At 39.0% G+C, this 27,848-nt stretch overlaps 1 protein-coding gene across 1 annotated transcript in view; it reads left to right on the top strand.

The window, feature by feature from the left end:
• Positions 1–27,848, top strand: part of WWC2 (WW and C2 domain containing 2) — a 104,659-nt gene that overhangs the window by 58,678 nt on the left and 18,133 nt on the right. The window contains exons 7-16 of the mRNA XM_027676652.1: positions 221–367; positions 1,282–1,355; positions 6,020–6,262; positions 13,544–13,633; positions 15,570–16,183; positions 20,257–20,380; positions 22,849–22,929; positions 23,013–23,099; positions 25,810–26,002; positions 27,619–27,783. Of these exons, the coding sequence (XP_027532453.1) occupies positions 221–367; positions 1,282–1,355; positions 6,020–6,262; positions 13,544–13,633; positions 15,570–16,183; positions 20,257–20,380; positions 22,849–22,929; positions 23,013–23,099; positions 25,810–26,002; positions 27,619–27,783 (1,818 nt within the window). The remainder of the gene's footprint in view (positions 1–220; positions 368–1,281; positions 1,356–6,019; positions 6,263–13,543; positions 13,634–15,569; positions 16,184–20,256; positions 20,381–22,848; positions 22,930–23,012; positions 23,100–25,809; positions 26,003–27,618; positions 27,784–27,848) is intronic.

Here is a 27,848-nt window from a genome sequence, read left to right as displayed (position 1 = left end):
AAACCCAAGTGAGTAGTTTTTGCATTTTCACAGATATTGGTTTCCCTTAGTGTCATCTACCAATGGCTTGATTAAAAGGATAGTTTCCTTAATAGGAAATAAACACGCAATTTTTATAGTGGAGTCTTTTATGTAAATATCTTTTGGAGATAAACTGGTATAAACATGGTAAAAGTGCAAAGGAATTTTAACACCACTTCTTTGTCTGTTTCCTGGACAGAGTCTTGCAAAGCTGAGAGAGAAATTCAGTCTTGACCAAACCATTGAAACATCTGAACCAGACTTAAGTTCCAGTTCTGTAAACTCCCAGCTGTGTTTTCCTAGACAAACTCTGGATACAGGGTCTCAGACTGACATTTCTGGTGAGGTGAGCTTTTTTCCATTTTGTCCAATGTAAAGAGAAATTGAAACAGAATGCTACAGTTAGTAGAATTGGAATCAAATGACTGTTCACTGTTGCTGATAGGCATATATATATATATATATATTTATATCTATATATTTGTTTCAGAGAATTACTTAGAATCAGGTATCTGGTTTTTTTGTCCCTTGAATTTTAAATCAAGATTCAGATGAACTTCATACATTTAGCATGAAGCATTTGACTATCTAATTTAGTCAAATAGTTCCAGTACAGTGAAGATTGATCTGTCTCTTGGATATGTTTAACCTTACAGACTTAATTCCCTATGAAGATTTTTTTAATTTTCAGAAACAAGATCGCAGAATTTAAATGTGCAATTTCATTTTACAGAGCTGAAAAACTGTTAGTGGAACTACTTGTTCAGTGATTTTGTAAAACCTTCTCTGTTTCACTGATGGTATATTTTATATACACAGAAAGCTGTGCTTAATTTTGATTGTTTCTTTGAAGTTCTGTGAACTAAGGTTGTAAGGAAGAAAGTGTACAAGGTTTTCCAAACAAAGAGAACTCTGAAATGCACAGACTTAATCCTAAATTACAAGTTCAGCGGAGTTCAAAGTAGAAGATCAAAATTTTGGGTACAATCACCACAAGACCTCTTTGAAAATACTCTGGGTTTACTGTGATGGAATATGGACAATTGGTAGTACAGTAGTTTAAAAATAGACGAACTGGCTCAGAAGAAAATAGTGCTGTTTTGTACATCACAGTAGATGAGATCTTAACTAGGCACTTAAAAGAAAGTGTGGTGCTGGCTGCTGAGTGGGTAGGGAATCTAGTTTTGATTTTAAGTCGTGATTTTTCTATCCTCTGCCTCGGTTTTGTTGATTCGTACTTTTTTTTCCCCCCCTCAACAGATTGGAGCACGAAGTAAATCAAATTTAGCAGAGAAGGTCAGACTAAGTCTGCAGTATGAAGAGGCCAAGAGAAGGTAACGGGGCCGGTTGATGTGTTCGGTCGCAGCCTGGAGCCGGGAAGGTTCCCGATCCCTGCGGCACTTATCCTTGTGCTCGCAGCGACACCCAGCGGACGGCGCTCCTGCCGTGTTCCCTTCCGAACGCAAGCAGCTTCCAGGGGCAGCCGGGGAACAGTATGTTTGTCATTTAGTGCGAAGCTGGATGTGTTAAGAAAGAAAATTAAGACAGTGACAAATCACTGGCAAGTCCAGAATCAAGGGAATAGAGTGAGCTGACTTTCTGCTGAAAGGAGCTGCTAGGTTATTTATGTCCATTATATCCTTCTTTGGGATCATCATTTCATTTTACTATACCACTGAAGGCTCTTCAGTTTCAGCATTGCTTCATATTTCCAGTGCAGATTTAGTAGGCTTAATTACTTCTTTTTTTCCTGGGACTTTGGATAATTTAAATACTTGTTATCACTGTGGGGTTGGTTTTTTTTAATGAGTTTAACCTGAGGAGAAAAGAAATCTGAAACTGCTGCACTGATGAATGTGGAATGCCTTTCAAATAAAGTTCTGTAGTGGTTGCTCATGAAAGCAGTGCCATTTTGATGAATTGCCACAGCACTGAAAAATGGGCATCAAAAGGCAGAACATTCAAGGTTCAAATGACATGTCTTCTGGGGCACCAGAAGTGCTATGTAATGCTGGGGGAAGATTTACTATTTAGATAGCAATCTTGTATTGTATTATTTTCTTATATTTGTCACAAAATTAATTGTCAGCTATTCAAAAACCTTATTGGTTTTGTTATGGAGGTTTTTCATAATATAAGGGAAATAGTAATCTAAAACTATCCCACACTCAAAGTTCCTATTTTACTATAAAGAACTAAGCAAGGCAACAAAATAAAAAATAATACTTTTCCACAGATGAAAACTGTGCCTAAAATGCTATTTAATCTGAGATTTAAGTGTTATTTCACTTGGAATGCTGTGGCATGGTCAGTTAGAAAACTATGAAAATAAATTTGCAACTTGTAAGTACCAATTAAAGGCATAGTTGGTTTTCGGTTTTAAAGGCAGGAGGCTGCACAACTATTTTTTTGCCTAATTTTATATGTATACTCTCTTCATACAGAGTAGTAGCTACCATCCTTGCCAGTAACAATAGTAATCCTTTATATACTCATTATGGATCATAAACTTTATTATATAATCAATGCATTCATTGAAGACCGCTAAGGCTATTGTGTTTGTTCAGTATTGAACATGTGTGATTTTGGCTAAGAATCATCATGCATATAATCTTAATTGTTAGGTGGTGTTTTAGATGCAGGTAGATGACATTTTTTCTCAGGCATAATTCATCCAAAACCAGATCATCCTCTGCTCTGACTGTGTCTTGATACCAAGAAGTCCCAGCATTGTGTTTTATCTTTCCTTTGTAGGAACAAAAAACCTGGCAGTAAGTCAGTTTACCACTTCTATGTTGGAGGGGGGAAAAAAAAAGAGAGGAAAAAGAAGAAAGTACAGTACTCGGAGCATGGAGTACTGCAGCACAGGATCTTTCTTTCTCACAAATTAGTTAACCAAGAACATTTCAGTGTTCATAACGTGGAATAATGAAGATACATACCAGTTTGCACATAAAGTTCAGAACCTAATTACGCCCTTCCCCCAATTATTTGGGCCACTGTAGTCATCAGTGTAATTTAATTAGGGTTGACCATCTTTTCTGAAATATTAAATGTGCAAATTCTGAAATTTTTTTATAAAATAACTAAGAGAAAGAGAGGATCTTGTAAGTGAACTTCTTTACTTGAAAATTATCAGGTAATTTTGTACATTGCAGATTTGCTGTTGCTTAGCCAGCAGAATGTCTTGAGGAGGTGGAGTGTTCATAACTGTGCTAAATTCAGTTGCAATTGTTATTCAAAAGGATCTGATACAGCATGCTGAGAGTCCTATCCTGATGTAGTGGAGATCTGGCAAATATTCCTTCTTGGCCTGTTGTGGCCTCTCACCCTTAAGGGGAAGAGAGTACGCAAGATTCATAGATGCCTGTGGTCAAAAAGGAATGACAAAAAGTCAGAGAGTCTGCAAAAACTTACAAAATTTTATTAGTAAATTATACACACGGCATGGAAATTGGTATGTTAAATCCACTCACTTTGGTGGATTTTGAATAAGGGGTAGGGAGGAGAGAGAGAGAGGAAGGAAGGAGGAAAAGAAGGAAGGAAACAAAGAAACAAACATCACTAGCCCTGGCTCCATTGTCAGTGTAGCTGATAGGGTGTCCAGTGTCCTGGGGTGCTGCCCAGGCTTTGTGGGAGTACCTTTGTCCCCACCCCGGAGATAAGTTTCTTGCTTTCTATGCAGATTACTTATGTATAGTCCGTTATTCTAACCCTATCTGGAAATGGGTTGAGGGCTTCAAGGGTCTTGATCCCTCCCTATTGTGTCAACCTTTGGTGGACAGTCCATGCCCGCTTCTCTATCTCATTCCTGTGCTTGTGCTGTACTGTGTTGTGCTTATCTCCGGAGCCAGAACAAGGGCGTTTGACCCAGAAAAGTGTTGCCCTACCCCTGTATGCCCCCCTTCTCCAGTCACATCCTGTTCTTTCTTACAGCATGTTCTTACCAACAGTCCTTGGTTGGCTCCACAGCTATCCAGCTGTCAGTGTCTGAGGCATACACATTAGCCCCTTCTCTTCTGGGCTTCTACACCTGTTGAGCAAGGACTTCCTCCAAAGCGTGAGACCAGTTCAGTTTTCACATCCATGTAGTCCTTTGTCTGTCTGATAAGGCAGCTGAAAAGAGTGTCAGTTATGGTAGCGGGGAGTTGTCTTATAGCAGAGAGAGCAAAAGACCAGTTTGGAGACTACCATCCCATAAGACATCAAGCAGCTGTCAGCAGCAGCTACTTTCAGAGTAAGGTTGGGTAGAACCAGTGACCTAGAGATGAAAGTTTTGACATTTCATTATCCATCTGAAATTATTTGGTTGTTTTCCATCTAAGTACTGCTCCTCTAAGGGACTGTTGAATATAAAAGATACATGTAACAGCTGCAAAATATGTTGAAAATCTTCGTGTTATTTCATCCCACCATTTGGTTACAGTGGCACTGCTGATATTATTTCTGGTTATTTTATATGCAGTTTTTTTGTGAAAATACCCTGAGTAAAACTTGTTCTTGTGAGGGTTGGGTGAAGGTATGGGTTGTTTGCATTTTTGAAGCTGTTGTTTTTAAATTGAGGTGCAGGTAAGAAGGAAATATTACCTATGGAAAAGAAAGGGGTGGTTTCCCTTAAGCTTCTAGTATGAGCAATGGGATAGTTAGATTCAATATGAACTCTTCTTAGCTTGGACCATAAATAAATGGCTTATTTTACTGTAAAATTAATACCGGAGATGCAAAATAAGCATGATATTATTGGTTTTGTTAATCACTGAAAACAAACTGGAAAGAAGAAAAATGCTTTCCCAGAAATCTGTCAGAACTACACAAAGATTATACATGCCAGATTATCTCTGTGTTTTTGAAGTGTGGTATCAGTCATTACCTTAGATAGTAGTGCCTGGTAACATTGAAGTTGCACAGGGTGGTATCATTTTTTGAGCTGATTTAGGTGCATTTAACTACAACAGTTACAGGTAAGTAAAAGTAGCAAAGTAGTTTCTCTCGCTCTAGATTGTATGGGAACTTCTGTTTTGATATGTCCTTTCTCTGCCTTTTCCCCACCATACAAGAAAGAGATGCAGAAAGCTGTACATATTTCAAAGCTTCCATATTCTTGAGCTATGCAGCTAGTTCAGGTGTGACTAAGCCTGGAAGTGACTTACTAGATATAGAGCACCTATAAAGGGAATTTTTAGGCTTTCCCAGTGGACAGTGAGTCTTTATTGGAAGACCTGCACTTTTTTAAGCTATGCTGCTGAGCCCATAGGCAGAATGATTAGGGAGACTGAATACCGAAAATAACCCGTCTTGATCAGGACAAAGCTATAGTACGATGATAATGTAGATTAGTTCTTGCTTCCATTATGTGGGTGTATCTGTGCAATAGGTGTGGATAACCAAGACTTGGCTGTCTTAACTCTGTGATTTGACACCTGCAATGGGAACAACAGTTGTGCAAACTCGAACTGTTGAGTTAATAATCTCTTTTGTGTTTAGGTAGCTGTTGTCCTATTACCTTTCATTTTAATTTCATAGAAGAGCAGTGGTTTTGTCTTGGGATTTGCATGCATGTGTGATACTGAAGTGCACCTTGCTATGGTGCACATTCTTTCACCAAGGGAATTGCCATTTCTGAGGAGCAGTCAACCTCCAACAGTTTCGGAGAAATCCATCATACTCCTGAAGGAGTAAAGCGTGGTGCCACTACTATGTTACCAGACAGATCACTTTCCATAAAGCTCTTATTAACATTTTGACTTCTGCTTGAATTCGACATTGGAACAGGAGCAACTAATTTTTAATGTATACGCATATTGCTGTTGGCCTGGATAAGTGGCCTGGTTCTCTGGCGTAATCTGCGTTCTTGTGAAGCAAAACTAATTAAAAATAGGGCTTTGAGTATAAAATGTCTTTATGTCCTGATACCTTTCAAAATACTGTATCACTTCTCTCTTTCCTGGGATTTGTGTGCTGTGCTGGGCTCAGGCAAATCTGCTTTGTTTTGTTTTAGCATGGCTAATTTGAAGATTGAACTCTCTAAGCTGGATAGTGAAACCTGGCCTGGAGCACTGGATGTGGAAAAGGAAAAGCTGATGTTAATCAATGAAAAAGAAGAGCTTTTAAAGGAACTCCAGTTTATTACACCACGCAAACGTACTCAAGCTGAGTTAGAGCAGCTAGAAGCAGAAAGGAAGAGGCTTGAAGAAGAGCTGGTGTCTGTAAAAAGCACACCCAGTCAAGCACTTGCTGAAAGGTAAGGGGTTGTCTTTTGCTAATATTAAATGCTGCTTTCTGCAATCTAACCTTTGTACTCATTACAGAACCTGAACTATGCCTTTGGTTACAGTTCTGTGTAGTTCTTAATTAAATTTGTTATTAGCCCTATGGGCAGAAACACAAAGAAGTCTTCTGTGAGAGAAAGTGAACACCCTGTATGTGCTCTGCAATATCAGTTGCTCTGGTTTGTTACCAGAATGAAAATGCTTGTGACAGATGTTAAATAACTGGAGAATGTCAACATACCAGCAGGAAGCCAATACATCATTCACTCGTTTCTGATGATAGCTGTAAACTGTTTGAACTTGGGTTACAAAGATTATCTTGATTGTTGCAACATCTGAAGCCTTTCATTGTGAGTTCTATTACGTACAAAAATGCAACCAAAAGGGGAAAAAACGCCAAAAAGTTCAGATGAGAAGTATAATTGCTGCAAAACTTTTCTAAGCTGCTGTTACCTACCTGGTAACTGGAGCAGCACAATAAATTGTTTTAACCAGATTCAGAGTTTGAGAAAATCAAAGCTGACTGTTGTCAGCTGTAAGCGGAAATGAATTTATGGGCACCTCTAGCACACATAAAATGCAATAAACAGAAAATGTCATTGTCTGTATTGGTGTAGTATGCCTTACTGATGTAATACAATCAGAACTGAGTGACTTTCTTACTTCCCTCTACTAAGAAAGACTTGGTGTTGCTCCAGTTTCATTGAATGATGAAATTCCTATTAGTGGCATTAGAAGCTCCTAGGTTGTAGCTGAGTAGCAAGGATGTTTTTTTTTGTTTACAGAGTACATAAGTGTGTATTAGGCATGATTTTTTAACATTTTTACACTTTATAATAGTTTAAACTGCATTATATTGATAACCCAAATATATTCTAGAAGAAGGGTTATGTGCTACTGGAGCTATATTTTTGCAGGAGAAACTACTTGTCTGTACCAGTAGTATTTAAAGTACCACAGATCTGTTGCTCTCTGACTTCCATTAATAAGTGGAGAATAAGGGGTCAATATTAAAAGCAAATTCACAAATAATTTTAATCTAAGATTTTGATCATATGCTGTTGTAACTAATAGCTAAACCTTGATTCATGGTATAAATCGGTAGCTGGTGTCTGTGTCTTGTGTTTTGGATTTGCTTGTTTAGTGCCAAAGAAAATTCTGCACCTGACTCTTTTCCCATATGTGGCAGATGCCAAACTTGGAGTACCAAGGTCAAGTAAAATTGTCCCCCAGTGTCAAGAAGAAATGAATTTTCCATGTATAGTGACACAATGAGTTGTTAGAGCTTACTTTTTTCACCTCTGTTTTCCTCAAATTTTTCTCCTTCTGATTTTTAATTCAGAAAATGTGGATTTTTTTTAATTTTTTTTTTCCTGAGATTACTGTAAGACATCATGTTTTACACTACAGGTTAAGGTCGCACTTATGGTAGCTTTTGGCTTGCTTTTTTTGTTATTCCAGTGAATCTCCAGTGAATTTCTACCTACAACTGTTTATGATATTAAAACTGTCTCCCTTGTTGACTTCAGAGCATGTAAATTGTTTCACACCAGGCTATTTTGAAGATTGTTTCTCATTTGTCTTCTATAAACATAAAGAAAATGTTCATTTTGTAGAAGGATTCAGATGGTGAAACTTTTTCTGAAATTTAATTTGAAATTAATTAAATTAATTAATTAATGATGATTAATTGTATCAGATAAACCATCAGCGTTTTGTTTCTTGGAGATGAAGAAGATTCTCCTCTCCATTATCAGTGGAGGAACCATCTTCAAAATGTTGTACTATTGTTGCATTATTATTTTCTTCCTTGAAGTTTTGTGAATGCCTTCAGTTTGCAGTGTTTTCACAGGTACTGATAATGAAGCAACAGTGTAAGAAGCTGTGGATTGTGCAGAGCTTAATGTTATGAGGGTTTTTCATAGGTTTGGTAGTTTGTTTCTTTTCTTTATTTCTAAAGTGAAAAGAAACGAAAAACGTGCTCTGACTTAAAAGAAAAACATTATAGCATAGCCCTGGGTTATTTTGGAGTGGGATGCTGAAATTGCCACTAGTAGATGTATGTGGATTCAATTTACAGAAGGAGGGTATAGATCATAACATATCAACTTCAAAAAGGCAGAGACAGGGCATACTCTGCTTTAAGAAGCCTTCCAGCAACTGAGTAGAAATAACTGGATTGGGGAACTGTCGAGAGCTACTTTCTACTTTCTTGCATCTGCACTGGTGTCAGGGAGATTCCATTACTGCTTTAATCCTTGGCAAAATCTCCCAAGTAATCACAGGCATTTAAACAGTTGCATGATTTAACTGCTCAATTGTGGTGTTGCCTGCAAAACTGGCACCTGCTCTTGTGCCTGTCATAAACAAATATGTCCACATAAGTTTGCACTGAAAGGTGAGGTATGTGCACTTTAACTTTTTAATGTATTTTCTTTTAAGATTTTATGCCCCCTCAGCAATGGTACAATTTAAGATCAAAAATGGAGAAAGACATCTTACCAAAACTGAAGTCCCTCCTGCAATGAGTAATAGGTTAATTGAAATAGGAGGGATGCAAACAGGAGAGACTGAGACAAGCCTGTGTCAGAATAGATAACACTATGGTTGTTTAGGTGTTTACATGGGCTTTTTGATATTAAAGTTCCTACTTATGCTATAAAAAGGGAAGGTTCATTGTCTAAAAGTTTTAGAGGGTTTTTTTTTCCATTCAGCCTAATGTAGAGTGAAAATACATCCCTTGAATCTCAATTTGTTGTGAGATAGTAAAATTGTTTTCATCATGCATCTTGTGTTTGTGACTTGTAACTAAAATACATCTGAAATTTATCTGCAGGCATTAATATTTGTACTTTAATTCATCATGGCTAGGCTTCGCGAATGAAGATTTGGGAAGGGCTCTACCCACTTTTCTTGCAAGCACGTTGGTGGCTAAAAAGGCCAATACGAGAAAGGCAAGTTCGGTTGCAAAAGACACAGCAGAAAGACTCCTTAGAGGGTATATTCTGCAAGGCTCGATTCTTTCTGCGTTGTCTTTTCTCCTCAAGGGTGAATCTGCGTGCTTTCTCAAAAGCATCAGCAGCGTTATAGATGGTGTGTCTCCAGGCCTCCCGATTAGAGGCCAGAGTGGACCAGTTATGGTGATCAATATGCCCGAGGCTGAGTTGTTGCTTCAGGGAGTCCTTGTATCTTTTCTTCGGGGCTCCTCTCTTGCGGCAGCCGGAGGCAAGTTCACCATAAAGCAGGATCTTAGGGAGGCGGTGGTCCTTCATCCTGGAGACGTGCCCTGCCCAACGCAGCTGCGTTCTCAGTAGCATGGCCTCAATACTTGTAATTGCTGCCTCTTCGAGAACAGATGTATTGGTCACATAATCTGACCAGTGGATGTTTAGGATTGTGCGGAGGCAGCGTTGATGGAAGCGTTCTAGGAGACGCAGGTGGTGGCGGTAGATGACCCATGATTCGGATCCATATAAAAGAGTAGACAGCACAATGGCTCTGTAAACACTGATCTTGGTGCTTTTCTTCAAGTGTTTATTATGCCATACTCGTTTATGGAGTTTTCCAAAAGCACTATATGCCTTCGCTAACCTATTGTCTATCTCCCCATCAATCTTACCATCCGAGGAGATGAGGCTGCCTAGGTAATTAAACTGTTGGACTGATTTGAGTTCTGATTGGCCGATGGTGATGTGGGGATGATGGAAGACTTCCTGAGGTGCAGGCTGATGGAGAACTTCTGTCTTCTTTAAGCTGACTTCCAGCCCAAAGAGCTCAGCAGCATCTGCAAAGCAGGATGTTAAACGCTGCAGAGTTGCTTCTGTGTGGGCAACAAGGGCAGCGTCATCAGCGTAAAGCAGCTCCCGGACAAGATGGTTTAGGGTCTTAGTGTGGGCCTTCAGTCGCCTTAGGTTGAATAGGCTTCCATCAGTACGATATCGTATGTAGATACCGTCCTGATCATCGAGGTCTGCCGTGGCCCTTTGGAGCATCATACTGAAAAAGACTGTGAATAGGGTAGGAGCGAGAACGCAGCCTTGTTTCACACCATTCTTTATTAGAAAGGGCTCAGAAAGTGTGTTGCCATATCTGACTTGGCCGTGCTGATCCTCATGAAGTGAGATGATCATTTTAAGGAACTTGGGGGGACAACCTAAACGTTCCAAAATCTGCCACAGACCTTTTCTGCTCACAGTATCGAAAGCCTTGGTGAGGTCGACAAAGGTTACATAGAGACCTTTGTTCTGTTCCCTACACTTCTCTTGCAGTTGTCTGAGAACAAATATCATGTCTGTGGTGCTCCTGTTGGCTCTGAAGCCACACTGACTTTCAGGTAGAATTTCTTCTGCTATAGCGGGTATTAGTCTGTTCAGGAGTATTCTTGCCAAGATTTTGCCAGCAATGGAGAGCAGAGTAATACCACGGTAATTTGAGCAGTCTGATTTAGTACCTTTCTTCTTATACAAGGTGATGATGACTGCATCACGAAGGTCTGATGGTGGTTCGCCTAGTTCCCAACAGCGCACCACGAGCTCATGAAATTTAGCATGGAGTGCAAGGCCCCCATGTTTCCAGACTTCAGGTGGGATTCCATCAACCCCAGCTGCCTTGCCGATTTTCACCTGCTGTATGGCCTTGAGGGTTTCTCCTAAAGTGGGGGCAGTATCCAATTCGTATTTCACCGGTTGTTGTGTGATGGACTGAATTGCTGAGTCTTGTACTACACGGTTGGTACTGAAAAGAGTCTGAAAGTGTTCAGACCATCTATTCAGGATGGAGGTTTGATCTGTCAGAAGTGTTTGACCATCTGCACTGAGTAGTGGGCTTTGGACTTGGTATGTAGGCCCGTATGCTGTTTTCAGGGCCTCATAGAATCCTTTGTGATCCCCTGTATCTGCACATAGTTGAGTTTTTGCAGCTAGATCGGTCCACCACTTGTTCTGGATGTCACGGAGTTTCTGTTGGAGCTCGCTGCATGCAAGACGAAAGGCTGTTTTTCTTGCGTGACAGGATGGCAGTGCAAGGTGTGCTTGGTGGGCGGTTCTCTTCTTCCTCAACAATTCCTGGATTTCTTGATTATTTTCATCAAACCAGTCCTTGTTCTTCTTGAGGGAGAACCCTAAGGATTCTTCAGAGGATTGCAGGATGCTACTTTTAATATGCTGCCAAATTGTTTCAGGAGAGGAATCTGCAGAATCTGTGGAATGGTTATCAAGCTTAGTTTGAAGGTTTGCCTGGAATCTTTCTCTTACTGTGGCTGATGTACTTTAATTACTAGTACATCAAATTACATCCAGGAAAGAATTTTTTTCAGGTACTGAATTATATGGGATAAATTATATTTTATTGACCTCCTTAAGATAATAAAAGAAAACAAACTGTTGATTGTGCTTTGGGGAGGCAAAAAACAAACAAACCTTTTAGTTCAATAGTACAAATTCAGTGGAACAACTATAGGTGTCTCTCTAGAGGACTTCAGTTAGAGAAAATCCTAAGCTTTTATTTCCTTTCCTGCCTTCTACCATTAGTAGTTGAACACACAGAGCAATTTCTGTGCCTCTTCCTTGAGGAAAAAAATGATAGTTCACTATTGAAATGCCACAAAAGAGCTAGTGAAGAGCACTCTTGCTTGGGAAAAGCAGGATAGATTAGGCTTTAAAAGAAGACAGAAGGCATCAATAAATTGTAAAATGATAGGTAAGAGTGTCTGATAGTATAGATGAGCATAACTGGTTTGGAAACCCATGTGTATGTCTTCCTGGGCAAAGAATGAAATACCGTGTATGCTTTTAACAGCCTTGGCAGGCATTGGCAGTTGAATCCATCACTGCAGCGTAAGAGCAAACGGGGTGTGGGCAGTCGAGTGGAAGTTCACACCCTGGCTGACCTCAGGGTAACTTATTCACCTTTGCATAAACCAGATTTGCTCGCTGAATAAGCATGAGTGTAAGCAAGTGCTTTTCACATTTTGCTGAATCAGGGACTTTTTACTGGTATCTGACGCTCAAAGGGGGTGAATTCTGGGAACTCTCGAGTATTTAATTCAGTTAATTCACTTTGCGTAAGAAAGCAATGGTTGATTTTTGTTTTTTTGATTTGAACTGTTCTCTTGCATTTGAATTTTAATTTATACATCCTTGAGATGTCAGAAAGGCTAAAGGAACCATTTCTGAGAATGAACCATTAACTTTTTTTTTAATCTGTTAAAGGAGAGGAGTTAATTTCTTGTTTCCCAGATTAGTTGTTTGAGAACTTGTGACATGTATCAGTTGACTGAGCAAGGGCTAGAGGACAATATAGTAATCCACAACTACAGGAGGATTTTTGCTGAATCCGCTGAGGGAAAGTAGTTTATTTAGTGTTGTAAATAGAGTGATAAAGGGAATTATAAAAGGAAAAAAAAAATCACTGTAAAGATTAGTGAATCATTTCTGCTAGCAGCCAACCAAGAGGAATTGGAAAGTTCCACCTTTTGTGGCTTTAGAGCTACGCTAGATAACGAAGCAGGAGGCAATAAATCCTGCTTTTTCGTAAGGGTGAACCTTAAGCATTACAATGCTGTGTGGCTCTGAGGTGATGACAAAGCTGTTGGGGATGTAGAAATCATTACCAAGGACTTCTAAATATCATCTGTCATCTCAGAACCTTTAATTGAGTGCTGCTTTGACTTGTTGCACTTTGTCTCTATATGAAGATTCTGAAATTAAAGGGAGTGCTTCAATTTTAAACTTGGAAATATCAAAACTAATACTGGTATTAGTGTTCTTTTGGGGTTTGATTTTTTTTGTGTGTGTTTTTTTGTTGGATTTTTTTGTTTGTTTGTTTGTTTGTTTTTGGGGTTTTTTTCCCTGGAACTGTATTAAGCGAGGAGCCAGTCTGCAGCATAGCTTTTATATACTGTATTAGGGCAGATCTTATTATACTTAAGTTGCAACTATTTTCCCAGTGCTCATCTGTTACTCTTTTATTGGGTGCATGTTCTCCTTGGTGTGCATGTCCCAACACTCTACTTGCCTGTGCACTCTGCGGGTTTGTTACAGTGCTTGGAATTCTGCAGGTGAAGTCACTCTGCTGAAGCAGTTCAGGATTTACAACAGGACTGAGAGCTAACACAGTATTTTGGATTTTAGTAGCTGTCAACCTGATAGAAATATGAGGGATCTTCACTTTGTTTCTTTCTTACTTATAAAGTATTTTAGCCTACAGATTATTCTCTAATGCTTTCCTGAACTAATATGTACATCTCTTTGCAGATTAAAATTGGAGGAGAGAAGAAAAGAGTTGGTGCAGAAACTTGAAGAAACTACAAAGTTAACTACTTATTTGCATTCACAACTTAGGAGGTGAGACTGTACTGCATAGTGTAAAACCTGTTTTCTAGTGGACTTGGATGTCTTAACTTCATTCTTAGGTTTTTCTCTTAGCTGGAAACTCAACAAAATTTAATATTTAAGTAAGAATATGCAAGTGTAATAGTGTCAAGCATTTTGTCACCATGCAAACCTGGTGTACTTTTATAATTTCAGTAAGTACTCAAGACTAGATTGTATGGTTTTTGCACAGCTTCCATAGTTAAACAGGAAGACTTTATTTTGCTTCTGCATAAGGAAATAAATACATCACAAGTTCTCTACTTGGCCATATCTTCAAAGTCCTGTCATTGTGGAGACCAAACAGGTTTTCAGATTTCTGTCTAAAATGAGTTATTAGAACTGTAGCCTTCATTCTATGAAATAACTGTAGAGGCTTAATGAGTACATGTATGCATGTGAGTATTTAGTGAATAGTTGATTCTGGTTTGATTCTTCAACATTGACTTACACTATCTGTAGACAGAAATGTATCCTCAGCTGGATTTTTTTTTCCTGGCAGTCATTGAATCAAAATTTGACTCTGAGTTTATGAAATTCGTAGTCATAACAAAAGAGTAATCAGTTACAACAACTGTAAACTCAAAACTCATTGCTCTGATGGGAATTCTAATATTTAATTATTATAGGATCATAGAATCATAGAATGATTTGGATTGAAAGGGACCTTAAAGATCATCTAGTTCCAATCCCCTTGACATGGACAGGCACACCTTCAACTATACCAGATTGCCCAGGGCCCTGTCCTACAGGGATTCATGATACATGTAACTGGTATTGGGGAAGAGTTTCTCTCACTTCTGGACTGTTACCCTGGGCTACCAAACCATGTGTCCATTATATTTATTTAGAAAATCCTGAATTTTCTTGCATATCCCACTGGGATACACCAATCAGACACTGTAATGTTTACCTGTTTCCTTAGAAATCAAAATAGGGTTTTAAGAGGAAGAATGTTTTTAAGTGTTCTGTAAAGTTCCTCTCACAATGTCATACATCCTATTCATTGGATCTAGGCTGGTTTAGCTATGTCAGACATCTCAGCCAGATCCCATAAATGTCATCTTGATTGGTGATTAGTTAGGGAAAGACTATTTGAAATAATTTTTGAAACTATTTTGTACTCGTGTGTAGACTTTGGGAAGTCTCTTTATCCTGTTAAAAGAAGCTTTCTAGTCCAGTGGAAAAATTTTTCAAGTTAATAGTTCTGTTGTTGTTTGGTAAACAACTTTTAAGTGTTTAGAAGGGCCTGCTTGAGTTATTTCCCAGCAGTCCTTCAGAGCCAAGGCAGTGACACTCAGTTTTGCTGGCCTGGCAGGACTCTTTATCTCCTGTTATTAACAGGACAAGATTGCATGTTATGGCCCTTGCCATACTTTATATAGTTGGATTTACTACGCATGTAGAGTGTGTGTTGTCTTACAGATGTGAAGCAGCTCTGCTATAAGTTGTCTTCTAGCTGCCATCTTTCCCAGCTGTTTGGTAGGCTGCATAAATTGCTTTAGGGGTGGCAGCACTCCTCTGCTGTCATAAGCTCCATCCTGGGGATCCCTTTCCTGTCACATTGACCACGTGAGCACCCACATCAGAGTGGATCAGGTCTTTGAGGAAATATAACAGCTGAGAAGGCTGCCGTTACTGCCAGACCAGTTTGTCAAATCTGCAGCCTTCTCCAGAAGAGAAGGGGCTTAGGCAGTTGGCCATAAGCTGGATAAATTGCCCTGGGGATGTGCAGGTTGGATACACTGGTCTAAACCAGGTATGAGTCCTTAGAAGAACATGATGTCCCCAGCAGCTTTCGGTTGTAAACCGCGATAGTGCAGTTGCAGTCAAGCTTCTCTCTCCTTGTTCTGTTTTGTGCTGGTTTGGTTTAGTAACATAAGTGTATGTGTTTGTGCTTTCTTTGCAGCCTCTCAGCTAGTACATTATCTGTGTCTTCAGGGAGCAGTTTGGGATCCCTGGCATCCAGCCGGGGATCTCTGAACACATCAAGCAGAGGGTCGCTAAACTCGCTCAGCTCCGCGGATCTCTACTATAACCAAGGCGATCAAATAACAGATTTGGACTATCAGTACAAACTTGATTTCATATTGCAAGAAAAAAGTGGTTACATTCCTTCGGGGCCTATCACTACTATTCATGAAAACGAAGTGATCAGTTCCCATGGGAGACTGGGTTACAGTGACTCTCCTTCGGCTGCAGACCATCCCAAATTGACTGAACCTCCCAAATCTGTGACATCGCTGTCTTCCAGATCCTCTCTCTCTTCCCTGTCTCCCCCAGGCTCCCCTTTGGTTTTAGAATCTGCATTTTCAGTGTCAGCTCAAAATTCCCCTCTGCATCATCTCACTACGGACTTTGAAGACTCTGACCTTTCGGGTGATTTTGCAGGCATTAGTCTCTGTGAGAACCAAATATTATTGCACTCTGAAGCCAGAGCAGGATCTGAGATTCCTACAGCTGATAAAGATCTTAATGAAGGTGTTAGGCAGCCTCTGCCTTCTCTACATGAAGGAAGTTCAGGTAACTAAAAAATATCTAACATCAAAGGTGTATGTAACATGAAAACTAACAGCTGGCTCCTGAATTAGGAGGTACCTTGTGTATTTGAAGAGTATCTTGATCAGCACACATTTGCCAGGGTGGGCAGTCAGTAGTCCTGAGTTACCTAACTTCCAGCTTTGGCTACACAGAGCTGCAGTCACCCTGATTCCATCTACATTTTTCAATAGCTATCCCAGAAAAAAAATCCATGTATTGCAATCTCTGTCATGGAAAAACACTGGAGGTGGATCCTGAAGGCATGGAGGATGCATGGTGTTCCCAGGTACTGTCAGGATGTACAGATTTAGAACAAAAGTACCCTCTTGCTGGTTTTTGATAACCGGAAATCAGACACTTTGTTTCTCACCGAAGAATAAGTTACATACAAACTGACATCCTCAGTCCAGAGATTTCTGGACTCAGAATTATGTGCGTATGTGTATCTAGTTATTTGAACCTGCTGTCACTGAAATATCTGCAGTTCATTGTGAGTTGAAGATGGGTGACCACATGCCATGTAAGTTACAGTGAAACTCTCCCCATTTTTAACAAGGATTTCATGGCTTTTATCTTTTTGTCCAAGTTAGAACAGAGCTCCCAAGCCAGTCTAGGTTCCCCCTGTAGCCTGTGGGAAACTTCCAAAAGAATGAGACATCTTGTCCTAGACCATACTTCCGTTTTAAGGAATATGGGATGAATGATTGTGGGATGAATGATGAGTTAAGGCATCCTTAGTAACTAGTTACCTTTAACTTTGAGGTGGCTGAATTAGGTGGTGAATTCTACTTCTGGTCTGCAGTAAAAGCCATCCAACATACTTAATATTGTCAAAACCTTTGGCAGAGCCAGAGCTTCAAAAATGCCAGCTGTTAAGAATTGATGGCTTGTGCTCAGTCTTAGAGTGCTCACTTTGCTGCCTTTTGTTAGGGTTGACAGTATGTTATGCTTTCTCTGCATGTCTAGTCTTTTCTAGTGTAATTCTGTGTCATTGTCTTCAAGTATGTTGCAAACTCTTCATGTATACAGAATCACAGAATATGCTGAGTTGGAAAGGACCCACAAAGATCATTGAGTCCAACCCTTAGCCCCACACAGACCATCCACAAGAGTCACACCATGTGCCTGAGAGTGTCATCCAAACACTTCTTGAGCTCTGTCAGACCTGGTGCTGTGACCACTTCCCTGGGGAGCCTGCTCCAGTGCCCAACCACCCTCTGGGTAAAGAACCTTTTTCTAATACCCAATCTAAACCTCTTCTGACACAACTTTAGACCATTTCATCAAGTCCTGTCACTGGTCACAAAAGAGCAGAGATCACTGCCTGCCCCTCCTCTTCCCATCATGAGTAAGTTGTAGACTGGGTTGAGGCCTCCCCTCAGTCTCCTCTTTCCCAGGGTGAATAGACCAAGTGACCTCAGTTGTCCCTCATACAGCTTCCCCTCAAGGCCCTTCACCATCTTTGTTGCCCTCCTTTGGATGTTCTCCAAGAACTTAATATCTTTCCTATCTTGTGCTGCCCAAAACTGCACAAAATACTCAAGGTGAGGCCTCCCCAGTGCAGAGCAGAGCGGGACAATCCCCTCCCTCAACCGGCTGGCGATGCTTTATCTGATGTACCCCAGGACATGGTTTATGTTACACAGTGGCCCTTTTTTCCCAAGGAAGAACTGAGGGAGACAGATTTCCATCAGTGCCGAGCACTGGTAGCCCTAGATGAAACCTGGTCAGTACCTAGCATTCCCAGCTCTGCATTTCTGGGCCTGAATTGTTAGGGAAGAATCTAACTGAGGAGTTTGGGTGTAAATACAGCCGAGCTCTTGAGACTGCATTGTCCAGATTTGTTGTCAACTTTGAACCCTTGTGGTAAGCATTTGCTAGTATTTAATAGAAGGACCTGGGCATATTGATACAGTTATATATTTTAATGAGAAATTTGATTTTATTTTTTTAATTCTCTCAGGGAATTGTTGTAACGTCCGTTGGCTAATTATATTACCTTACTGCAGGACTGTAGTAATCTCACTGTTGTTCAGAGCAATGTGGCACCAGAAAAAAATGGCATGGTGTGCTTAGTAAATGTGAGTCCCCTCTCTGTTCTACTGTGCAGAAAGAAAAAAAGAAATTGACTGATGGATGGTCTGAACCTGTGAAATGCAAAGTGAAAAAACATGGAAGGGAAATTTGGGGGCAGGGGGTCATTTTGTCGTTTCTCTTTTCAGGATAGTGTAACACATTAGTTATTTTACTTAAGAGCTGTATTATAAAAGATTGAAACAATAATTAATTTTCCTGCCTGTATTTCAGCAGCATATCCTTTCCAAATTAACATCATCTTTCAGTTTGTTTTTGCAATCTGGCTGCAATTCATCTAGTCTGAGAACTGGCTTCAAGATGGCTTGGAATTTGGGAACACATAGGGCTATGTGGAATCAGAGTTGGTTTTTTTTATTTATTTCTATAGATCATTATTTCCACAGGTGTTGTATGGTTGTCGAACATTTTTTAACTTCTCGAGGACCTATTATTCTGGATATTGTCAGGCTGTCTTTTAAGTCTATATGAGTAGGTACTGTTCTAAATTGTAAATTCATCCTGTGATTCTTCATACTGATACTTCCTCAAGTAGGGTCATATACACAATATAAATTATCTTTAAATCTGTATTAAGGCTGCCCAAAACAAGCATTCAAATTTTGAAAAGCTGGATATTAATTAATTATGCTTCAATACCTCTAGTTTCCACAGTAAAATGGGCCTCGTGGTGAGACTTCTGTACATTAAGAGTGAGGCATAGACCTGGGGTTGATTCAGTGTTTCTAGTCCAGTTTCATTCTTGAAGCTTCTGTGATGGTTAATGGGAAGGTTTGCAACAAACTCAGCTGGAGGCATTAAACCTGGATGGAAAATTTCAGCCCACACACTTAAGTTTGACAAGACAACAAACCTGAATACTACTGAGTCTTAACTTGGACATAGACAAACAGACTTGAAGACAGTATAGCTCATATTTTCATGTAATCTGCATTGGCTCTCTAGATGCAGTGTTCACCTGCTTCTCTGTCTCTGTCTTTTCTATAGAGGTGAACCTTACAGAATTGCTCCTCTGCACATGTCCCTGCTGTCAGAAACCAAGTTGGAATATCATATAGTTATTCCACAGTCAGTCTCTGTCATTGTCAAAGTCAATTCAGGCTGCTGTAGTAACTCCTAAGGGTAATCAATAAATCATGTCATCACCTTCACCCCTCGCATGGTGGGGCGGAAGGGAAAGAGCACTTCATCATCAAGGAAAAAGCATTCCTACTGCCATAAATAAAAGCACAAATGCAGCAATCAATCATCTAATCTGGAGCCTTAAATTTTAAACATCTTAACAGGATGTAAAGTCATGATTCAGACAGGGATGATAATGCATACCAATATCCTCACCCCTTGGCAGATAAAAGGCCCTCAACTTACTGTGCTGCAGAATGTGGCTTCACTGCATGACACTAGCATATGAATGCAAGTTGAAGATTAAAGCTAAGTAGTCGTTGATAGTAAAGAGACTGTAGCATAAGAAGTTTTTGATGATAGTAAACCAGAGGGGATTTTTCATTTCTAACAGTTATATCACTGGGGAGAGGGTGTCTGTCTGACTTCTGAATATTTAATAAACATGACACAAGCACTTGGCATGTTGCTGAAGTGTTACTACAGTGCTGAGTATGAACATGGCAAATACAGGTTTAAAGATCAGGATAATGAGAGTTAATAGTGAGGATAATGAAGGATAATAACTAGCTCAACAGAAAAGTGTGATGATAGGAGCCTGTTTCTCTGGGAATGAATAATAGTACATTTTCAAGTTCATCAATCTGGTTTTATCTGTAGCCAGAATATGTGATAACAGCAGTAGAGTCTCAGAATGTTTAATGATGTGAAACAAAACTACTCTCTGATACTCAGTTAAGGGTCACCGCTTTCAACTTGACAACTTTCTAAGCTATGCTCTTCTCTCTTTCTGACTATTAGTCTCTTTGACTAATATTCATTCTGTTTCCTTTTTGTAGGTGTTAACTTACCACGGAGAGCAGCCAGTCACCTGCTTGAGGAGAAAACAGCTTGTGTATCTGCTGCTGTGTCTGATGAGTCTGTAGCTGGAGATAGTGGTGTATATGAAGCTTCTATGAAACAGTAGGTTTGAGAAATCATGCAAGTCTTTCCACCAGGAAGTTAAATATATCTGTGAGCAGTTGCGTAGTACCAGCAAAAGTCATTAATTGGTCTTGCCTTTTTTCGAAATATTTTGTACTTTCAGATGGAAAAGAAGGCATATTTGCCAAACAGTGAAGTTTGATTTGGTAATTTGGGTTGTTTTTTGTGCTGTAGAACTTGGTTGAGTAGCATTAATATGCTTTCTTATAATATTGGGGGGGGTTCTTGCTAGAAGTGTTCTCAGGACAAAAGCTGGATTTAAACTATGCAGGTTCTGCCACGTGACTGTATTGGCACTACTCAGAGTTACTGTTTTTACTTCTTGTTTTGTTTAGATACAATCTTAAGATTGCATGGCATTTTGTTTGGATGTTTCTTTTTTTCAAAAGAGGCTATAGAAAAGATAAGAAATCTTTAGTTGTAATGTTGTTATTAAAATAATCCAGATTGGGGTTTAATGTTTGCCATGGTGAACAGGATATAAGAAACGTATTTGCTGTTGACAACTTCTACAGGATTCTTTATACTAGTTTATATAGTATTATCTGTTTTCTGACAGTGAGAACAATGAACTTCAGACTGCATAAAAGAAGGTTTGCTAACTATGAGAGAAACAAAAATCTTTATTTTTCACCTCAGTTTTAGCAAGTTGTTGACGTTAAGAATTTTATGTCCTTTTGAATATTCAGGGAGATAGATTTTAGCATGATGGTTGCAAAGACATAGATGTGTGTCTTCTCTTGCCAGGTTAAATGCTTTTCTATTAGGACAGTTAAAGGTGCATTATGATACCATAAATGGGTTTTATTGGTATCTGATAAAATTACTTGTCAAGTCTTTCACAAATTAAAGTGTAATAAAAAATAGATGAGAGCAAATAAAAATGCTCAAATACAAAAGGGCTTTCTTCTGAAGTATTAGAAAGCCCATTCAATCTCACCTTAGGTCATGGACCCGTATTTCACCCTGAACTCTGAATCCTAGTATTGGTTTGCTCCATGTCTTCAGTTAGACCTAATGCAACTTCTTAGGCTGAAATAAACTCCCGTCTATTAAAACTTCAGCATTCCCTTGACTAAGTGGCCGAGACTCTGTATTTTCATTCAATAACCACTATTGTCATTCCATTTTGTTTCAATTCTGAGCTGCTGTGATCAAAACTTACTGTCTGCTCCAGTTACAAGTCCAGTGTAAGAAACAAGCAGAGATTGGGCTACAAGCTTTGGATGTTCTGTGGAGCAAGTCATTAGCTGTCCTCTCCAATGACTGTGAGCGGTGGGAAAGGTGGAAAACACAACAAATTGCTGTCACTACTCAGAAAAAGGGGAAAGATGACAATAGCATCCCCTAAACCTGTGTACAAAAGGACACTATTGACATCTGTGCAAGCTAAGATTTACATACCAGCTATTCCATGATAGCTCCAGGTGTGGATACTCTTAATTATTACTAAGTAGGAGGTAGTGAAGAGGCAATGAGTGCCTCTGTGTGAGCTGCTTATGTTTAGTAGAAGTGTCTTTATGAGCACTGTGTATGGAATGACTTAAAATTTGTCAGTGTGCTCCTGACATTACAATGCAGTGATTTCTGCTCTATAGACCAGTCCTTTGTGTTGACTAATTTAAGGTAGGGAAGGAAATACACTCACTCTATGAAATTAGCCATCAGCAAGGAAATGTGTGGTAAAAAGAAAACCTCTACATGCAGAGTCCTAAAATAATGCTGTCATGTCTTGTGAGATGTTGTCTCTGTCATTCTCCACATTTCCTATCTTGATATTTTCTATCTTGATCTTGTTTATTGATCCCAGCAGTCTAGTTTTAAAAATCAATGAAACACATTAATACCACATCCTTACTCAAACCTCCCAGAAAATGACTGGAATTATTTTGCCACATGGATTCTCTGTAATTACTTTCAACACTAGATTTGTTCTTCAACTGCAAGGCTTGTGTCCCTTTGGTTCTTTGAATGTATCTGAAAACAGGCTCAGAGGAAAGATGCTTGTTATTTGCACAGAAACCTTTGTATTTTACAGAGCTCTGAAGCTCAGTATTCTCCAAAGCAGTATTTCATATCTAGTTTACATGTGGCCTGTGATTTATTACAAATTTTAATTTCCAGTTTTGTATTCAGTGAGATAAAGAAGTCCTAAGTATGTATAAGAACAAACAATTCTTTCTTGACTTTTAGTCTGGCCTGCTTCAGTAATCAGCCTAAGGCCTTTCTGAATCATTACTGCAGTTGTTGAATGGTTCCAGCAGCAACTGTCCCCAAAACAGGCACTGCTGTTGTGTAGGCTCTGAAATTCTCATTTGGAGTGCCTGCTGTCATTGAATCAGCCTGTTTAGGAGAATGTGTGTATGTTCTGTGTATACATGCCTTAATTATTGCTGAAAGCTAACTATAATTTTCTGCAATTTGACTATTTGCCTGGTTTTCCTTAGAACAAATGAAACTGAGGACACTGTATATAGTGAAGATGATGCAACAATTCTAGAAGCTGCTCAGGTACAAATAGGACTCAGGTGAGTGACCAGCAAAGGGAATATTTCTATTCATACATAAATGTGAATTGTAAACTTCCCTCATGTTCTCCTCTCTTCTACAGATATGACCACGACAATTCAAGTTTTGTGATAATCATAATACGACTCAGAAATCTTCCAGCATTTTCTGTACCTCTTTGCTCTAAGGTGTAAGTCAAACAATCACTGACCAGTAGTCTTGAAATATGAGAGTATAGTAAGAAATTGTAAAAATTCTCTAAAAGAATCAGTTAATTTACTGCTTAACAGCACTGAAATATATATAAAACTTTTCAAGCTGTAGAAGTATTCAGCTTTTACTTATTGTAGCAATGCTGCAAGCAAAAGAAGATATCGGGAAATTTGCGCATTCTACTGAAGTGGAATAAAAAGGATTTTTAAATGGTATTATATCTAGTGCTTCTAAACATTCTGTAGTTTTGTGGGTGCAAAACACCTATTCTGTAGTTACCAAAAACATTCTTTTGATACTTTGCCATCCTTTCAGCTCAGGAATGTAAAATGTCTTTTTACATTTAAGTGACATTTTGATGTAAAATAATGTTTAAAGTAGTATGTGTCTTCTAAGTGAGCTTTTAAAGGTAAGAGGTAGTTTAATAAATTGCGACTGGACGTGCACAGTCACATTGAGATACATCATTCCTAACAACTGGAGCTTGGATGGCTGTTAAGAATTAGTTCTTGTGTCAAATTGGACCAACACGAAAAGTCTAAAAGTAAATTATAGTGGAAATCCTATGTAGAAAATGAACAGAAATGCCTGAATATGTTACCACTGAGATTCTAGTCCAAAATTCTCATCTGTATAAATAAGTGCAGCTTTCCCTGGGGACACTTGTACTTGAGTGAATTTTTTTGACAGACTGTAAGACTATCTTAAACTGTTAAAAAGCTTAATAAGATTGGAATAGAACGTAATCAATCCTTGGAAAATTTGCTTTCCTTTCTGGTTCCTTTCCCTTTGTCCCCTATTGCCTTGAATTTGATTGGCAGATAAATAAGAAGCCACTGAATATGGAGAGGTTGTATTAATGATACCAACCTGGGTGCTTGCTGGATTTTTCTGTTTGTTTTTGTTAATAACAAATGCTTGTCTACTATCATCCTTCCTCCTCTGACCTGCATTTGTCCTCTGCTGATCTTCCAGATATGCTAACATTTAGCACAAGAATATAGGAAAACTATAGAAGAATAAATTGGCACAGCTGAGAGGAAAAGTAGATTATGTAAACTGTCAAAAAGATGTTCAGTAAGATAAAGTTAGGTCAGACCTGGCATCTTTTTAGGAATTAAACTGTGAAGTTGTAATTAGTAGTCAAGAAGTCCAGACCTGCTGCTGCTAAAAGAGATTTAATGAAATTAAAGCTACACAAACAAGGAGGAAGAAAGGACAGGGTAAAGGTGGGATCTTGCAAATAGCAATTTTTTTCTGTCACTTACCGTTGTATGCATATATATGTAATCTGTACAGATACATACAATAATAAAAATTGGGTCTGGAAAATGATGCTATGTTATAGCTGCATTTCCTGGAACATCAAATTGGATAGATTAGTACTTTGTTGAACCTTTAGACTTGAAGGAATAGATTTTACATGAGGTGTTACTGATATCTGTTTCCACACTGTCTGTAAAAGCTGTTCACTTTTAGCGTAGGTAGAGCGTAGCTAGAGTTACTGTGTCAGGAACACTTTTTCATCAGTTAAGGAGTTGTAGGTTTGTCACAGCAAAATCTGAGGCTTTGGTTGACTCTTTAACTTTTTAAATTAAAAGGAAAGTAACCACTCCTGTAAAACAAAGTTTTTAATCGCTTAGTCTATTAAAATGGCTGTTTTCAGTAGACCATGCAAATTGCGTACCTACATTTATATGAATACAGCAGCAGCATTGCTGGAATCACATTATGCTACGACTTCACTTCAGGATTGGCTTGTCATAATGCTGCATACCTTCTATCCAGGTTATACATGCTTTAGCTAGCTAGCTTCATTGCATTCTATTCTACAGTGAATATCAATTATATATAAAGCCAGTACCAGAAACAGACTATTGCATGGGCACAGAAAAGATATAAAACAATTACTATGCTCATTCATGAGCATATGAGAAACTGTGCAATAGGTAAATAACACATACAAATTGCATTAGAAATGTCTTTGCTCTGTTAAGCTGCTGGTAAAGTGAGACTTGCAAGTTAGCTAATACAACTTTTATCCACATAATATCTATCCATATTTGTTACATAAAAAGAATGCAGCCATGTAACAATTTCAAGTTACTCTCTCTGCTTAAATTTAGGCTTGCAAGATGCATTCTTCAAAGTTGCACCTAATGTATTATGAATTGATTTTGAGCAGCAATGGCCCCTAGTTATTTTCTTCCTCGATTTCCTTTGGTTTTTTGTTTCTTTGGAAGCTTTGTTTTGTTTGTTTCTTTAGATTAAAAGGTGTCACTACTTTTCAGTGCTGCTTGCATTGTTCTAAGTTTAATTTTTATATCCACCCCAATTTTTCTCATTTTTTTAATTAACACTAAGGTTGTGTTTCCTCCCATCTGTGGCATGATCTTCAGTGTTTACAGTACTATACTAGAGGATAAATTTGGATAGAGACAGAAAATAGCTACCTCTCTTGCTACTACGTTACCAGGCACAGAAATTCCTCTTTGGGAAATGTTTCTGCAAGGGGCAAGAGGAGTTTCTCACTCATCTTTGTCACCTCTTTTCCATTCCACCTCGGATTTGTTGCTGTTCCATTTTCTTGCTATGCAATCCTTTAGTTGATGGGGTCAAGTTCCATCATGTGTCACCAGCAAGTGCCAGTTTAAATTCAGTGTAGGATTTTGTTTTGTTTCCGGCAGGTATATCAGAGTAGCAGTACTTCCATCCTCAGCTGACATCAGATGTCTATTCCGCACCAAAGTTCATCCTGCCATGGAAACTGTTTTATTCAACGAGATATTCAGAGTAGCCATTTCCCAAGTAACATTATTACAGAAGACACTGAGAGTAGATATTTGTGCTGTTGGTAGAAGTCATCGGGAAGAATGCTTGGTATGAAGTTTTATTTCTGGCTTTTTTTGGCATGCATTTGTTTACGGTGTCCCCTTTTATTTTGATGGTCAAGGCTGCTAAAATTCCACAGTACTTGGAGACAAACTCTGAAGCATAACTTAGCTGTTGCTACAGTACTTAAAATACTGCCTTTCTCTGAAATTCCTGATACAGAATCTAATCCTGGATGGAAGTTCTAGCAGATGTTTTGATAATTCTAACACTGCATTACCTCAACCCTTTTAATTACAGATTGATATTCTGTCTTTGCCATTTTATACGTAAAACCTCCATAAACTTCAACGCAACATTACCTTAATGCTAGATTTTAAAGCAAAAACTGAAAAAGAGCCACAGGGGGGAAAAAAAAAGCAAACCCTCATTATCACAAACTTGTCACAAAGAACAAACTGCATTACGTTTTTGCATGTTGTTTTAAATTATATGACGAACACCTTTTTGGGTTTTATGATCTGTAGAAATAATAAAAAGGTATGACATTCATAGATCATCCCATTGGGAACTGTCATGTTTTAAATTTTGTTGTTAATCGTGGTCATCACCTAATCAGTGATGCTCCATTTACTTTCAAATTGCTTTTGCATGGTCTGGTACAACTCAGTTTAGTTTTTCACCATGAGAGTGATTTTAGTAGCACAGTGAGACTTTTTTAGTTACAACACACTGAAGAGATGCTGGAACCTGCTGGGGTTCATCAGCTCCGACTGCTGGGAACAGCCTCTCACTTTCAGAAATGTAGAAGTTAATTCCTGGGGATGTGTTGACCTTTTTCAGTATGTAAGAGGTTTCCCCTCAGGAAAGGGAAAGGCAGCAGAACAAAAATGCAACAGAATGCAGGATACAAAGGTGAAGAAAAAAACCAACAACAACAACAAAAAAAAACCAGGGAAGGCAAGGGTTAATCACAAGATCAAATGAAAGAGTTGGAAGTACCATCCCCAGCAGAAAGCCCTGGGCAACATGACCAGAGTCTTGGCAAGAGCTGTGTGTGCAGCCCAGTAGCTGTGGAGATAATTTGCCAAAGAATAGAGGATTTTAATCGCCAAGGCACAGCCCAAACATGAGTACTTCAGAAGTTTTCCCAGAGTACCAACTCAGTGGATGTTAGTGCTTGTCCAAATGAAAGGGTTTCTTAATCTTTTACTGTCTTTTAATTTCCTCCTTCACTGGTTAGAGCAAACAAGGTCATCCATTATTTGCCACATGGATGATTTTTGTGGTGGGACAACTAAAAATTGTTTCCCCATGAATTGGTGCTACAGGCTTCATTGGCACGGGTTTTCATAACTGAATGCAGCAAAAAGGAGGTGTGTGCATTACAGTGATAGAAAGGGCGGCGTGTGCATGTGGGGAGAAATTCTGCAGACTGAAATAAAGGATGGCAGAATGGACAATATGAAGGACTTTTCCATGAAATTCTATTTGTTTATTTTAACTGGAAGTGGGGGGAAGTGGAAAATTGTACAGTTAAAAAGGGAATTAAGATTCATGTCAAATTTGTCCTGTTTTACGTGGTAAGTACTGTAGAATTTATTTTCAGCTGTTTTGTAGAGAACAGAACAAAGTAAAACAGTTTTCTTCCCCTTTTTGTGCAGGCAGGGACTCAGATCAGCCTGGCGGATTTATCATTTTCGGATGACAGCTGTACTCTGTGGTACAACCTGTTGCCTTGCAAGCGAATTCCTGGCAAAAAACCCAAGGAACAAAATGATGAATGCATGTTTCTGTTAAGCAAGCAGTCACTGCACTCACTGGACTTGGTGAGCAATGGGTTGGCTATTACTGCAACAACAAGAAAAAATCCAGAGACTCCAATTGTGCCATT

The sequence above is a fragment of the Neopelma chrysocephalum genome, unplaced genomic scaffold, assembly GCF_003984885.1.
Source record: "Neopelma chrysocephalum unplaced genomic scaffold, ASM398488v2 Primary Assembly neopelma1_42, whole genome shotgun sequence".
NCBI classification, from domain to species: Eukaryota; Metazoa; Chordata; class Aves; order Passeriformes; family Pipridae; genus Neopelma; species Neopelma chrysocephalum.
Note: the sequence above shows the minus strand (reverse complement) of the source record. Positions and strands in the feature narration are given on the sequence as shown.